At 44.2% G+C, this 16,999-nt stretch overlaps 2 protein-coding genes across 2 annotated transcripts; both read left to right on the forward strand.

Moving 5' to 3' along the window:
• The first annotated feature begins 5,692 nt into the window (after positions 1-5,692).
• tmem176 (transmembrane protein 176) lies at positions 5,693-13,201 on the forward strand. Its single transcript, XM_029509456.1, has 7 exons — positions 5,693-5,787; positions 10,320-10,448; positions 10,651-10,761; positions 10,996-11,052; positions 11,359-11,505; positions 12,158-12,274; positions 12,373-13,201. The coding sequence occupies exons 2-7, from the start codon at positions 10,323-10,325 to the stop codon at positions 12,430-12,432; spliced, it is 618 nt and encodes a 205-aa protein (XP_029365316.1). The 5' UTR covers positions 5,693-5,787; positions 10,320-10,322; the 3' UTR covers positions 12,433-13,201.
• Positions 13,202-14,354: 1,153 nt separating this feature from the next.
• tmem109 (transmembrane protein 109) lies at positions 14,355-16,994 on the forward strand. The gene is made up of 3 exons (XM_029508607.1): positions 14,355-14,657; positions 15,064-15,166; positions 16,173-16,994. The coding sequence occupies exons 1-3, from the start codon at positions 14,466-14,468 to the stop codon at positions 16,538-16,540; spliced, it is 663 nt and encodes a 220-aa protein (XP_029364467.1). The 5' UTR covers positions 14,355-14,465; the 3' UTR covers positions 16,541-16,994.
• The last annotated feature ends 5 nt before the right edge of the window (positions 16,995-16,999 follow it).

A 16,999-nucleotide genomic window follows, 5' to 3' on the forward strand; every position in this document is an offset into this window, starting at 1 on the left:
GGATGAAAGGATGACCACACCATTTTCTTTGACGTAGTCAAGGCCCTCCACAGAGAGATGTGACCTGTGATTGTCTAACAGCAACACCTGTACACCTGTAATCTGTCACAGCGTGAGGCAGTTTTGTGTGGCTCCCTAGTCGTAGCATTAAAGAGAAATAATTCTGCAGATTCTGGAATTATCACATCATCAGATTTCAAAGATGAAAAGATCGACTTAAAACAGACAGTCCCAAAGTGTTTATTTTTCTTTATTTGTGTACCACACATTTTACAGTGTAAAAATCAGACTCAGTATATCGGCAGTAAATTGATGTCTGTGTGTACATGTGTGTTTTTTCACGAACTGGGCCACTGCAGCATTTAGTTTGGTTGGCTTTTGGAGGTTAAACTGGTTTTATTTGACATTTTCCTCCAGCAAATCAGAGACATAATATTCAACTGTATTTTATTTCTGGTGTACATGTTGGATAGCTGACTGCGTGTGTGTGTCAGTTTGTTTTGAGTGCTTTGAGGGCAGAAACAGACAGGAGGCAGTTCAGGACCATGGCTCCGGCGTCATACAATAGCAGCAGCAGAGTCAAACTCAAGAAACAGCCCTGTAGGGAAAAGTAACGCACCACACATTGAAGCATGATGTCATCGTCTAAACTGCATAAAGCTTCAAAATAACCAAATGAAATTTAGTCATAGGACAGAATCCCATGATCCTCCTCATCTATGACATCATGGCTCTGAACAACAAGAAGACAAAGAGGAGAGAGTAAGAAAAGACAGAAAAGAAATTGAGAAGGAAAGTGCAGAAAAAAAGATAAAAACAAAAATGGAAGGATGAAGAAAGTCGAGTAAAAAAAAAAAGATAAGGAAGCGAAGAAGAAAAGAAAAGATGACGGGGAGCAGCAGCTTTCTGACCCACCTTCAGCTGTTCTTCCGGACATTTGTGGCGGTAATGTTCGTAGAAGTCCATGGAGACAGACTTACACACCTCTATGTTCACACTGCTCATGCTGTAGCTGTACAGGCACAAGGCCAACAGCGTCCCCAAGAGGCTGATGGCGTTACTGTAGGCGCACCCCCTGAGCTGGGGAATCCATCAAGGAGTCATAGAGACGGGCACACAGACAGACAGAGAGGTGGTTAACCTGAAGAACATCAGACTGTCAACTCTTAGTTTTTATATCAGAACCTACAGTATGAAGACTAAAACGTGATTTCAGCTTACCAGGTGTCTGCTGGGGCTCCTCTCACTGGCCATGGTGAAGGATCCTCCTGCCACAATCTGCAATACACACAAACAGACAGGATCATGGATCCATCCATCCAGCATCCATCCATTCTCCATCCTCCATTCTCCATCCTCCATCATCCACCCATCATCCATCCTCCATCATCCATCCATCATCCATCCATCCATCCATCATCCATCCATCATCCATCCACCATCCATCATCCATCATCTGTCCTCCATCCTCCACCCATCATCCATCCTCCATCATCCATCCATCATCCATCATCCATCCATCCATCCAGCATCCATCCATTCTCCATCCTCCATCATCCATCCATCCTCCATTCTCCATCCTCCATCATCCACCCACCATCCATCCTCCATCATCCATCCATCATCCATCCTCCATTCTCCATCCTCCATCATCCATCCAGCATCCATCATCCATCCATCTATCCAGCATCCATCCATTCTCCATCCTCCATCATCCATCATCCATCCATCCAGCATCCATCCATTCTCCATCCTCCATCATCCATCATCTGTCCTCCATCCTCCATCATCCATCCATCATCCATCCATCATCCATTCATCCATCATTTATCATCCATTCATCATCCATCATCCATCCTCTATCATCCATCATCCATCTATCATCCATCAATCATCCATCCATCCATCAGCCATCATTTATCATCCATTCATCATCCATCATCCATCATTTATCATCCATTCATCCATCCATCCATCCTCCATCATTCATCCATCATCTATCTATCATCCATCTATCATCAATCATCCATCCATCCATCCATCATCCATCCCAGTCAGTAATTCTTAATTGGAAAAGTAGAAAGTGCAGCTCAGTTAAATTAAGGGGATGTGATTTGTTACTTCTCAGTTGGGCTTGTCGTAATGTGTTTTGTGTGAACTGATAGAAGATCTATGCTTGAACATGTCACCTGTAAATATTAAACAGCTTCCACAAAAACACAAATAAACCTGTTAACTCACAATTACAAGTACAATTTTTTGTGTTGATTTGAAATTCACAAAAACAGAGACACACAAAACTTTTCACCTCAGAAAATTGATTTAAATGTTCTAAAACTTTGAATATTTGAAATATTTTCACAAATTCAGTGTATTATCTTTAGATGAATTGACTTGCCCGTTTGTTTTTAGCTCCAGAATGGATTGAGTGAGGGAGTTTAGAGTTTTGGGTCCATAGCAGCAGTTTGGTGATAGCTGTTACTCAGTCACCAGTGGGGGAGAGCTCTAGAAACAGAAATGAGCTGTGTGTTCTGTCTCAGGTCATTTTGATCCACTTTCCTCAATGTTGCCACAGACTGTTTGCTGCTAAAAGAGTCTTAATGCTCAGGGGATTTCTGTGGAGGTTGGTCAGGAGGTACATACTAGAATTCCCAGGATGAGCGGCAGGATGAAGAGTTTTGGCAGAGATTGGCTGGCATAAGCAAATGGGACAGACAGCACCACCTGGAAAAGCCCCAAGAGAATGGACGCCACCTACACAGACACAGATATCTGGCATCACACTGCGATAAGTTAAATGTTCAGGTTGAAACCAAGATAAATCCTGAGCTCACCCCAGCAGTTTCAGGGTCAAACCAGGTGGTGAGGCGATGTAACCTGGGCTCAGCGGCTGGCACTACCCCTTCAGAAAGCATTTTACTGCAGACACTGGAGTAAGACATAACAGTACATGTTGCTGAGGTTTTAGCACTGCAATATTCACAACATCAACGACACAGTTATGTGAAATTTTCAAATCAGATCAAATGTATTCAAGGCACCTCACATAAGGCCGAATGGTTTGGTCTCGACCTAACTCTTTATGGTGTTATTAAACCCAGCAAATCCCTCAATGAGCAAACACTTGGACAAAGTGGAGGGAAAACTTCCAATAAGAAGCATAAACCTCAGACAGAACCAGACTTTGGGCAGGGGGTCATCTGAGAGGTGGGGTGTAAGAAAGAGGAAAAGGTGGGAGAGTGATAGAGAGAAAACGAGAGCACTCTGAAAAATTTTCATTCATTTATCTTCTACCGCTTATCGGTTTCTGGATCGCGGGGGTGTTGGAGCCAATCCCAGCTCACATTGGGCAAGATGGGTTCACCCTGGACAGGTCACCAGTCCACCGCAGGGCCAACACACAGAGACCAACAACCACACTCAGACCTACAGGCTATTTAGAGTCACCAGTCAACCCAAACGTGATATCTTTGGACGGTGGGAGGAAACCCACGCAGGCACGGGGAGAACATGCCCCAGTCCCTTTGAGACCCTACAATATACATTTTTCTTCTGCGGTATTACCCAGTGTTCGCAGCTCCTTTGCAGCAGGTAGCTTCGTCTCAGCAGTGCTGTGTTTTTTTGATGGTTTCAAATGAAAACACAGTAGACGGAGAGACAACAGGAGTTGTGAAATTCAGTGTAAACATCACCTGCTGCTGCAGCAACCACTTCACATGAAAGCATAAGAGAGATAGACAGGGTTTATGTTGCAGTGAGATGATAATGACTTGAGTTGGAATGATCCTGGTTTGTTGTTTAGATAGCATTAAATAACCATATGTCCACGTAGCATCAGTGTCTGGGATGAAGCCAAAGCGGAAGTGGAATGCCTCTATTGTCATTATACATTAGCACAATGAAATTTATGCGGCCATTTGCCTTCATACAACGACATCAATATATCACAATTATTATTGGTTGAACGTAATAATGGCACACATCAGAATTTATGTAAACAGCAGATATACATTTGATTGTTTATGCACGCTAAAACTTTGAACAGTCCGTCACCCGAATGGAGGCATTGTGGGTGTAGGGGTGTTGGGACATGCGTCACGCCAAGTCGAGCTTGGGGAGTGGTAGGAGAGGCGGTTGGTATCAGTCTTTGTCTGTGTATGTGTGAAATCCAAATGATCTTGCAGGCGACAGCAGATTGCGCCGGGGGGGGGGGGGGGGGTTAGATTTGCGTCTCCAACGTAGATGGAATTCTCCTGGAGGATAAACAATTTGGCAGATGTCCTTCCTGCAGCTGATACAGCTTCTTCCCAAGCACCTACAACATCATGTAAGAACTCCATATGCAACATTGTACCCGGGATGCAGGCATGCATTTGACAGTGCTGCACCAGGAAGCTAACAGCACAACGGATACACATCAGTGCTTTAAAACTTTAAAGCTACACCAGAGAGAGAGGGGAACAAACTGTACGCAAAAGACATGAAAAGACCCAAAATACAACAGAGACAGGTCACATGGTCATGGGACACACCGCCGAGAGGGCAAAGGACACTGGGAAACCAGTAAAAATGAGCGGAATGTGTGTTGTATATGAGGAAGCGTATTCATGTGTTTCTGCAGCGTAACTTTTCGGACAAGGAGGAAGGGGTTGAGAAATAACGAGGAAAATGAGTTTGAAAAAAAGGGAACAGAAAGAGAGAGTGTGTTAGTTCATCAAAACCACATGTCAAAATCCTCTTAGGAAAGACAGGAATGCTGCAGGATGAGAAGCAGATGTGGTCAGAGGAGGATGAGATACGGAGAAAAGGGCAGGGAGTAGAAGAGAACAGTGTGGCCTCAGGAGCTGGGGGGGGGGGGGGGGGGGGGGGGGGGGGCTGGGTATTGGGCAGATGATGAAATAAACTGACAAGACCTTTTGGAATGAGGAGAACATTTTGTCCTTCACTAGTCAAACAACAAAGTCAACATGGATGTTTTGGTCACGTGGTTTAGGGGTATGGGAGGTTTTTCCCAATTGGACCAGCAAATCGCGTACTCAACTAAATGCCCTGACTCAGAATGACCATGTTTAACTCCCCCCACACGTGCTCATCCATAATGGTCACGGGGGATGCTCGAGCCAATTCAAGCCACGCTCCAGGTGAAGGCGGACATGATGCCAGTCGACGCTCACACTCACACTGAGACCTAGTGACAGTTCAGAGTCTACCCAGACATACGTTTGTCTTTGGACTGTGGGAGGAAACCAGCGTACCCAGAGGAAGCCCACGCAGATCCCAGGGGGGGAACATGCAAACTCCACACAGAAAAGCCCCAAGGCCCAGGAATCCAAACCACAACCTTCTCCCTGTGAGGCAACAGCACTTATGTTTAACCACTTCAGTGAAAGTAAACTTCCAACCAGAGGAGGAATCACCAGGCACACACAGGGGTACACACAGGACACACACAGTGTGCATACAGGTAAAAAGTTACACACAGAGAACACACAGGTCTTCTTACCTCCACAACAAATCTGTGCAGCGGGGAAGGGGGGTGAGGGGGCTCCTGAACAGTCACAGATCAACTTCTAACTGGGAGAAGTCCGACAAGAAAATCATCTGTGCAGGGAGCGAAAAATCTAGAGGAAGCGAAGGAGGAGCTCTTGGGGAAGGCATCCAGAGCCAGACCCCCCCCCCCCCCCCCCCGGTGAAGAGTCACAGCACAGAGGCGCGTCAGAAATCGCAGCGGTCAAGCGAACCCCGCTAAGGAGAAGAGTTTCATCCACTTTTCTGCGGAGAAAACAGGTAAGAATGAGACTGAGAGCTTTCTAATAACGAGCCGGGCCTGAGCGCATCGTGCTGGTTCAGTTCGTGTGGAGTTTATTACTGGAGAAACGGTGGTGGGCAAACCAAACCAGGAGCAGCAGTCCGTGTTTCAACGGTCAAAGTCAAACGAGCGACAGGTTTACGCAACACGCGCGGCGTGTGCGTAACGCGTGCGTAAATTGGTCGCTGTTCTTCAGGTCGTGCGCGCTTCACGAAATGAAAGACTACGACTTACTCCTACTGCTGCCCCCACCTGCGACTGACCTGACTGTAGTAACTAACATTGATCAGTGGTTTCACACCTGTAATAGACTGTAACAGCAACACAAACTGACGACAACCTCTTTTGAATGACCTTTGGTCCCTTTTGTGGATTCATGGTGAAGCCAGTTCTGATGGGCCTCAGTGTGTTAGCTGTAGGTACATGTACATTAGGACCAAAGACCCAGTCCGGTCCTTTGACATGTGAACCCTCCTATGGTGGCCCTAAGGCAGCAGGCACCTATATCTGTCTCACCTCCTGGTTGTTGTGAATACATACAACAGACAAAACAAATGGGTGCTATAATAATGCTCATGCCTCGGGGAATGTCAGGAAAAGCTGGATTTGGATTAAAATAAGTTCTTCTTTAACCCTCTGGTCGTGTTCACGTCAGGGCCTGGATTGTACGTAAGTGGTAGGCGCTCCACCCACCTGTCCCAAATGTTCCTGATGGCAGCCAGTTTGTCATTTCGCCAGCGGACGGGTCGTTTATCTCTGTTATCAAATCGAATCATTCTTGAAAGGACATAAAACTGTTGCAAGGACGTAGTTGCCCGGAATATGGGCCTCCCAGAATCTGCATCCCACAGACTTTTTGTAGCCTCATTGTTTGAGTGATATACTCCAGCTAAAATCAACAGATCTATGTAGGCTTGGAGGTCTACCAGGTTGGTTTCTCTCCAGGTGCCCCCAAACACACGCTTCCCCTCCAGGTTTGTCATCTCCAGTATAATTCCCTCAATGGACTCTGGTAAAAAGAGTTGGAAGCTGGACTTGATGTCATCCACACGAGATGTCGCATACCGTGTTGGCCCTGGCGTCATCTTTATGATGTTTTCCACTCTTGCTCTACTTCCTCTGTCCTGGGGGGATGAAGACCAGAGCAAGTGTCCACTCTTGGACTGGAATGTCTCCTCAGGTGCCTCTCCCTCTCCATCTGTTGACTGGTCAGTCTCCTCAAAGTCTGGATCAAAATCTAGGTTGTCTTCCACTTCCAAGACATCCTCCTCTATCTCTGGTTCATTTTCAGTGCGCTCTTCATCATGTCCAATAAAGCTGGACCAGAATGTCTTCGACAGAGAACCGCTTGGTCAGTGGCCTACTCATCGTGCTCGGAGTAAAAGGAGTGCAAGGCAACCATCATGCCATCTGTGTGAAGATGACACATTGATTAGTCTGGAAGGTGTGGTTCACGTGGGGGATAGGCACAAAAGCGTGGGAAAGAGATGGGTTCACATAACAGACACCTGTCTAGTCTGTGTGAAGATATGATGCATTGTTTCATCGGGAAGTTGGTTCACATGGGAGGATCGGCACATAAGCGCGGGAAAGAGATGTGTCCAGTACAGTACAGACATTGTTCAGTCTGAAATGTGTGGGTGAGTGAGTGAGTGAGTTGGGGTGGTGTGTGTGGGGATGTTTTCTGTCTGATGGATGAATATAGTCTGGATACCCGTTCATTTCCTATGGCGGTCACTTTTGACCGGGAACACCTCAGGTGTAACAAGGTTGATTAAAACACTCAAAAGTCAATGAAAGAGGTGATCATCACTTCTGTATGTTCAAGTGCATAGTGTGGAGGATATCATAAGGCCTTGAGGCAATCAGATGTAAAACACAATATTTATGAGTGTAAATCGGTGAGATTTGGCCCGAACACGACAGGAGGGTTAAAATAAGACAATCTCTGTTGCCATGGTTACAGTAACAACGACTTGAATAGAAACAGCATAAACTACAGCTGCCAAAAGGGAACCAGACACAATTCACCATCAACCCAAACCTTCTCCCAACCTGCCGCTCCATAAACTGTCACCACGTCAATCACTAGATGTCACCTAGCAACGATGATGTCATGACGTTCCACTGACCTCATATGTCATGTGGACTGTGGTCCGACACTTAGACATTCACCCTATCTAATGACCGTCAGGGGGGTGACTCCACTGGTGTAAAAGATAATTGAATTCTATGGGAAAATGTCATTTCCTCTCTCTCGATATATTAAATCAATAAAAGGTTTCCTAATGAGTTTATAGTTTCAGTCTCTAGTTTTAAGTCTTCAAGTTCATCTTCAAACATGATGGTCGCATGTAGAGATTAATACACCAGAAACCATCAGAAGTGGGCACAAGGTTGATTTATTGTCATTTACATGTTTGCACAGGAAACAAAATTTGTATTCAGATTAGGAAGCATACTACATAATAAGTCAAAAGTAATCAGTAAAACAATCAATGAATATTAGGCCTCTACTAAGTGAATGTGTGTTCAGGGGAGAGGTTTTAGGGAGCAAAGCTACTGTGAGAGTGACAGACTCTACCACCCAATCAGGATACAGCACAGAGCAGGCTACTCCACCCGTCACTTTTCCTCAGCGCCGCGTTCCCCTCAAAGGTTTATTCTGGTAAAAAAAAAAAAAGCTTCAATGTGTAATTCATCATATTTAAATGTCACATTTTTGGCACAAAGTGTTCCACAGCCACACAGGAAAGGCGTGTTGTGACTAAAATGATGTAGAGATTCTTACAAGTCAAAGAATCTAAAAAAAAATTAAATAAAATGAAAAATAAAAAAAAAAGCTACTGCTACTGCTCAGCGTTACAACACTGAAATATGTTGAAAGTTTGTGTCCAGAGCTCCAAAGCGCAGAAATGGTTCAGTCTCGATGAAAGAGCTGAGCCTAAGGTCGAACTATCAGGGAAGAACACAAGACTTTTTAACAAATAATTAAAACAATGTTGACTGCACCCTTGCACTCCAAAACGCCATTTTTCATTTAGGAATGTTAATGACAAACAGGTTCAACAGTGTCCTCAGCAGTGTTGGGCAAGTCACTTCAAAACTGTAATGCACTATTTAATTCTTCTTACTGTAATTTCAAAGTAATTCATAACATTACATTACATTATCATTCACTCAGTGAGCTGGACTTAAGGCTAAAAACTTTATAATATAATAGCCAAATTACAGGCGTCTTTATTTCTGACAAACTGAAAGTGATGGTTCAACGTTGCATCTGCAGCTGCTGTACTCATTTCTTCTGTTTTGTGCAGAAGTTTAGATGGGAAGTGTAACATTGTGGGCAGAGTTTTCTCTTGGCCGTTAAATCCTGGTTAAAATAATTGTCACGTGTGTTACTGACATGTGTACCTAGTAAAATATTCTGGTTTTTTTTTTTTTTTTTTTTTTGGTAATGCCCTACATTACCACGTTACAGCAAAAAGTAATGCGGTAATTAGTAATTAGTAGTAATCAGTCACTTTTGTAATCCCATCACTGGTCTTCAGACACTAGATGCTCTGGGTGTGTGTGTGTTTGTGATTTGTGTGTGAACACCTGCCCACCTCTGTCTCTGACTGGCTTACCATGACGTTTAACTCGACATTAACCAATTACAATCAGTTATAACTCTGATTGAGTTACAGTTTAGAATTAGCTGAAATTGAGCTAATTTTTGAATATGTGGAGGCATTTTAAAAGCAAAAGATGAAAGATGAAAGATGAAAAACCAGAAAAGGCTGAATGTGGCTCGAAAAGGCTTACTGTCGCTCACTTCATTACTGCTTAATTCAGTGCTCTTATCTTCTGATGTTATCATCCTGTAGTCTTGGTTACTCTAATATTGTTTACTACAGTTCAGAAAATGTACATAGAGAAAGAGACCAGAAGGAGAAGAGATGTGATGAAAAATCCAAGTAAAACATACAACAACAAATGTAAGTAAGGATTGAAGGCTGGTAGCACTGAATGTACACTAGTAAATAACATGAGTCAGTGAAAATAAGGTTTTTGGCAGAAGAAGTCAGATTGGGAATTTATTAAATGTGTTCTCCATAATTAATGATTCACCACCTGTAGGATGGGAGGAGAAAAACGGACTATAGTAAGGGTCATGTAATCTTGTGATATACATGCAAGGGGGAGAGAGAGAGAGAGGTGCTCAGTGCTTCCCCCAATAAGGTGGGTCTATAGCCACATAACTAAAGAAATAGTGAAAAGACGTTTTATTTCATAGTCATAGTTTTTTTTTTTTTTTTTTTGAGCATGGCTTTCCTGCTGCCCTCATTTCACAGTTTGGCTCCCTTTTCTTTGAACCACAAACAGTTCTGTATTTCAGCAGCAGCTAATATCTGATCATTGAACACAATAATATCAAGATATGACAATGATCATGCTCCGACAGACCAAATTTCCTCAGCCGCCAAAAAATATCTGGCATGCACACTAACTCTGCTGTCCTCTCCAGGTGATGGCGGTGGCCGTCTCCAGGGATTTGACGGTGCAGGTGCTGCAGGATACAAATGTTGCCAAGCTGACAGACAGACAGCAGGCTCTTCGCACTGTCATCCAGAGAGGAGAGCCCAAATGTCTGGGAGTAAGTGTGTGTGTCTTTGTGTTTGTATCTCCACACAGAGAGCATCAATGTGTCCACACTTGAGACAGCTGTAGGACATCTTTAGCTCACCTTAGCACAGGGGCTAGAAGCAGAGAAAAATGTTAGCCTACCTGAATCAATATTCTTAAATCATGTGGACCGTTAAAGAAGCGTTGTGTGTGCATGTGTTTGTGTGCGCCAGGTGAGTCAGGTTATGCTGGGCATCATGGTCATGACGTACTCCATTCCTCTGTACTTCACTGAAGTCACTGAGGTCATCAGGCTGGGCGTTCCCTGGTGGAGCGGCATCATGGTGAGTGTAACATCATGGAGACTCACCAACTGTTCATAAAACATCAGGCTTTGACTTCTTCTGAGTTTTTGGAGTTGAGGCCCCCCTGAAACCTGAAATGAGTTTGTGTGTCCATGTGAGTTTGTATGCACGTGCGTGTGCGTGCATACACATCTTAATATCAGGCTGAAGGTTTTTGCTCAGGAAAGACGGGTTCAGGTCTTCGTGTTGTGATGTTGTCTTCTTGTCTCCCAGTTCATCACAGTGGGAGCTGTCACCATCATCTTGGACAAACACTGCACCGTGAAGATTGTAAGTCTGTAGATCCCCCACACAGTCACACAGTCACACAGCCACGCAGTGACACACACATGAATACACTTGTAGACTCTAGGAGGGAGTCCAGGATGGGGGGGGGTCCTCAAAGGTCTGCTCCATCAGTTCGACCAATCACAACATGAGAAAAACTGATTATTGATGGGAAATAACATGATTAAGGTCCCACTGTGAGCTCCCTCTCTGGTCACCATGTTAAATGACCAATGCTGCAGCTGCTGCCTACTTTACCTGGAGCTGTGACTTTTGTGTGTATAACAGTGAAATGTGTTTGTTTTCCAGCTGCAGGTGTGTTTGATGGCGAGTGTTGTGTCCGCCATGCTGTCGGTGGTGGCTGTGATCATCTACTCAGTGGACATAAGCTGGCATCCTGAGACACCCTGCGTCAAGACTCTACACGGCAACTGTGACAACAAACACTACACCCGGGTCGGTGTCTCGCACCATCATCCAAACATCAGCTTATCTTTAGGACATGCAATGAAGTAATGGAATCAGGTCTGGACCTGTGCAGTGATTAAGTTTTTAATAAAGTTTACCGTCGTCCTGCATTAAGAGCTGAACACCAGGGACAGCTCAGGTCTCTCATTGGGACAACAAGTCTCCCCATATTCACCATCAACCCACAACATGAATCTTTGCCATGGCAACAGCCATTTTCAGGATATAATTAGCTTTTCATAGAAACAATAAATAGAAATGTGACATTTTTAAACAAAAAACATCAACTAAGAGCTGAAGTGGGGCCTTCTTTCTGGTCTTATCTAACAACCTAACAAATCACTGCTATGTCACACAAAAAGACTCAAGTAGATACAAGTGGCCTGAAAATTTGGCCTGATATGTAGAATAATGATCTATGAAGTCTTCTTTAATTCACAAATAGAAAATTTAATCATAAATGGTAAAAGTTAAAAGTTGTAAATATTAGAGATGACACAGATTGTTGACCTCTTCACACAAATGTTTGTCTCTTTGTCCATCTTTCTCATCTTTCTTCTTGTTCTTCCTTGAAAACGTTTAACGCCATGTCTGCTAATCTTCTTCTTTTGTGGTGTGTGTGTGTGTGTGTATACCACAGAAACTGAGCAGAGGAGTTAAGTCGTCCCTGCTTCTCTTCACTCTTGCCCAGACTGTTGTCTCTACCATCCTCTGCTACCTGCTCTTCAAACAGAGGCACAACTTTGGACAATACTCTGTAAGACTCCAACACACACACGCACACACATCACAGAGGATGAATTTTACAATTAAAGAGGCCGTGCTGACTGTCTCTCCCTTTTTTGTCTTTGATAGTCTCTCACTCAAGCTGCTCCATCCACCCCAACAGCACTCATACCCCCCGATCTGAACTGATCAATCAGTGGGGGTGATCAACTGTCACCATGATGGGAGAGGTGATGAATCCTCTGTTGTCTGGTTAAAGTTCTGTGTCTACGTTTTGGTACTAAGCCTCTGATTCTAAATGTCTTCATTCAAGTTTGAATAAATTATTGGTTATCATTCAGCCACATCCAACAGCACACCTGAACCATCAGCAGTCAAATGTCAGTCAGAGGCATGATGAGATCTCAGATCTAAAGACAAACGAACCAGCAGGACAACAAACCCTGTTAATTTGGTGTCTAAATATTAAAAATCATTATAACATAAAAACAACATAGGTTTTAAGCATTCCAGCACGAGTTGTAACTCAAAACTCATTTTAAAAAGCTGTTGGTGAAGTAGATCAGTAGAGTATGTTTCATTGATGAAAACTAAATCCGATCTAACGGCATTCATTCTAATAACGGAGAATGTGTTTGAAAGTTCATAGAGACAAAAAAAAGCACTGAATAACCATTACTAACGTTACAGCCACATTTAAATAACCAGTCTGTATATGTCACAACTTATCACAAGATGTGGCAAACTTGATTATGTATTGCGTTCAGGAATTTCCTGAGCAAAATGCAGCAGATTATGGCATAATTACATATTGAAGTAAACTTACTACTAAACCTTTTACATTATCACTTATTGCAGTGTTACAAGGTGGTATCATCTGCACTATGTTCAAAAAGATATCTAAATAATTTTAACTGTTACAGTTCTGTTTATTTTATACAAAATAAAAACATATATGCATATAAATGATAGTGTCCAGTCCAGTCTGTGCATGTGGCAGTGCTAAACAAAAAGCAGAAGCGAACAGATCATTCACACAATCAGCAGATTTCATGTTTCACATCTGTTTTTTTTTTTTTTTTTTTGCTAAGTGCCCTTAAAGGACATTATACTCCAGAATGGTTATATGAGGGGTTTTGGGGGCGGGGCACATGTTTAGTTTAATGCAAGTAATACTTGTACTTTCATAAAAAAGTATGACAATGGACTTGATGCCAAAATTGCAACACCACAATTTCCTGTTGTGATGTTAATAGTTCCATGCAGTTTGCACCATGTGTAAGCCCCCCCCCCCATCCTCTCATGTCTGTCCACACAGTTTTCTTTGTGTGTGCAGTTTTTGGTTTGTCTGGGTGAAAATGCTGTTCTCTTATTTGTCTTCTTCCCTAAAAAGACACGTTCACAAGCAGCATTTCGACCAAAGCAGAACAGAGATGCAAAGCCTCAGGGACACAGAGCTTCATCTGAAAAGGGATGTGGACACAGTCCACGTCAATGTGACTCTGAGGCAACATTTGTTTTTACTGGCTCTTTGTCTCACTTACCCTCATCACATTACTGGTCCCAATGAGCCCGACAACTGCTCTAACCTGATCCAACTCTCATCTGACGGGTTAAACCTGCTGTCAAATCAGCCCTCAGCAGAGACACAACTATTCCTCCATCCATCCCACGCTGATGACATGACTCAAATTCATACATTTGCTAGAAAACACCAACTTAAAGGTGCCACTGTTCTGCCCTACTCTGCTATATTTTCGTATTAATAACGATAACAACAAGAGTATTGCAGTGAATAGGAGCACAGCGGGATCATGGTTAGTGCTGCTGCCCCACAATCAGGTCATGGGTCATGGCTTATGTGGGGCTCCTCCAGGTACTGCAACAATGTAAGCTGTGATTGGCTCCAGCACCGGTGACTCGGTAAGAGGTAGAAGATGAAGGAATGGATGATGATTATTATTATTATTATTGTTGTTGTTATTAGGCTATTTGTTGTTGTGTGATTACAACCGGAAGGGGGCGACGACGCAAAGGTCAAAGGACGCCCAAAGAAGAGGCGGGACTGTTGCAGGCTGCGCCCAGCAGGGGGCAGCAGGGGGCCGGCTGAGCCTTCCTCCGCTTCCGACGAACTTTTCCACATCCTGTCAGGAAGTTTGTGGCGCCTCCGGCCGTGTAACTGCCCGTGATTTCCCCGGTGTTTTACGGAGCGGAGCCGCAGGATGCTCCCAGTCGGCGGGCCGTGGACGTGGCTGCTAGCCGCCCTGCTGCACGCTGCGTCGGCGGAAGCACGAACCGAGAGCCGCTCCGGGACGATCCAGGAGCTCCGGGCGGCCCTGGCAGACCTGGCCGGGGAGGGGAGGACCTACCTGGGCAGGCTGGCCGGGGAGCAGACGGTGCTGTCGGTGCAGAAGGTCAGAGTTAAATAATGTCTGAACACATCACAGGTGTGTGGGAAACACAATGCGTGTTAAAGTCTGGCGCCAAAATCAAGCGTGTGTTTGGGTCGTGACGTCACCGCGGCGTCATCAGTGGCAGTCGCTTCCTGGTCCGAGTGTCCTCACTGATCAGTCAGCAGCTCTCTGGTCAATGATCAGTCCAACAGAAGTCGTTTTCTGGACTCCTGTGGACTGTTTTAACCCGCAGTGAGTCTCTCCACAGGGTCAGTGCTGGAGGAGGACTTTCCACAACCTGGCAACCCTGAAGGACTTCAGTAGATCATGCATGAAGCAGCGTGGAGCCCAGACGGACTCAGGTGGCTGTAGTTCACTCTCTCAAACTGTTTAACATACCCTGGACCCCCCCCCTCTGTGTCTGCAGGCTTTCTCTCAGGTTCTGGGCGTTGTTGCAGACAGTCTGGCCAGTGGGCTTAATGTGCTCCTGCAGTATGTGACCCACTTCCTGCAGGCGGTTGGAGTCCCAGGTGATGCTTTAAAAACTCCTCAGCCTTTCAGCAACCGCTGTTCTCTACTAGTGTTGTCATGATACAATAATTTGAGACTCGACACTGAAATTAAATTAAAATAGCAGAAAAAAAAAATTTCTTAAGAGTACCACAACACACTAGTTACTCAATCTGTGTCACCAAAATACAGTCACATTTTGCACCTAATGCAAATAACCGAAAAACAGGAATATGACAACAATATTAAGGTCCGTTCCTGTTGTTGCTGGTCGACTATCCTCTGCTTCTTTCTGCAACTTTAAGAGAAAAAATAACACCCAGCATTAACAAATATTAACATAAAGTTATCAAACTGACATTGTCTGTTGACATTATAGATGGGGGTGACTAATAAGTTACTTTTTTGTTTTTGTAGTTTAGTTTTTTTTTTTTCCACTAACATTAGCCTTTCAGCCAACAGCTAAAGTCCACTAGCCATGGCTAATAATCAAACAACCAATATTCATGCAGACCACTGGGTACATTAACGTCCGTAATACATTCAATGCTTGAATTATTTTGAAACAGGCTTTACTAACCTGTTGGAACTCTTCATAAAGACCAACGTGTCGGTCCGTAAAATGTGTCTAAAGGTACACTAAAGTCCTGGATTGGTATGTACCTTGGTTATGAAATCAAGTTTCAGTACATTTTCAATACAGAAAAAGGCATTGGGAAAAAACATAAAACAGTGAAAATGTTAAACATAACACAATTCCCTGAACAAAGGATACCTGGGTCTAGGAAAATAAAGATCAATTATAGTGCGGCAGGTAATATGCAAACTGCTCAATTAAATAAGAAACCTCTTTGGCTTTACTATGTAAGTTGAAATAACCTTGAAATGTTACATGCTTTATTCTTCTCAAACCTACAATGTTGTGTCTCTGCATTGTAACTAGTGTTGTATCGCTACACTGTAGGTAGTTGCACACCGCACTGTCTACACTGTAACTACAGTGTTATGTTGTGTTCTTGTCCACAGTTGTCTTCCCCCTCAACAAAGTGACTCCAGATGGGCTGATCTTCGTCGCTCAGTGGCTCTTAGTGGCTGTCATCTGCTACTGGCTCATCTCCCTCACTTTCCAATTGGTTGCCTCCACTGTGAGGCGGGCCTTGTGGCTGCTGAAAGTGGGCGTGGCCTTGGCCTGTTTTGGGCTCATCCTGAGAGACCACAGCGTGGGCACAGAAACCATGGCAGTGCGACTTGCCGTCCTTGTGTGTGTGTGTGTCGTGCTGGGCGTGGGCAGCTCTGGGGGCTCTAACGCAGCTAATAAAACGGCTCGACTTGAGGAGCAGCTGAAGGTCCTAGAGCAGCGGATGAGAGAGATGGAAGGATGGAGGGGTGAATGAAACTTTAACCTGAATGTCTCAGCCATACCCACAGGGATCGTCTTCACATTTAGAACAAACATTGGAGGATGGACTGATTCTAGTGTGCTGGTCAAAGGATAAGGCCTCCGTGACCTCAATCATTCAAGCACTAATTATGAAAAGATGTAACACAAATGCTTGCCAGTGTAAAATCGTTAAGCGGTGAGATTTTTTACTTCACTGTGCTGCCAGTATTCTGTAATAACACCTTAATGCGGTAGCCGAGGATGTGGACCATGTGTCCTGTGCAATTATGAACTGTCAGAGCATCGTGAGAGTCTGTTGTGGAGCTTCAAACTGTCACTGCGCTGAAAACTTCTGGGGTGAAGATGACTTGCTAGGCCCAAACATGATCAGCTGGTCCTTTTTCTGAGATGAATGTTGTGGGTTTTTGTGCTCTTTTCGTATTTTAATAAAGATATGAGCGATCTAATTAGT

This window comes from Echeneis naucrates, chromosome 1 (assembly GCF_900963305.1).
Source record: "Echeneis naucrates chromosome 1, fEcheNa1.1, whole genome shotgun sequence".
Classification (NCBI taxonomy): domain Eukaryota; kingdom Metazoa; phylum Chordata; class Actinopteri; order Carangiformes; family Echeneidae; genus Echeneis; species Echeneis naucrates.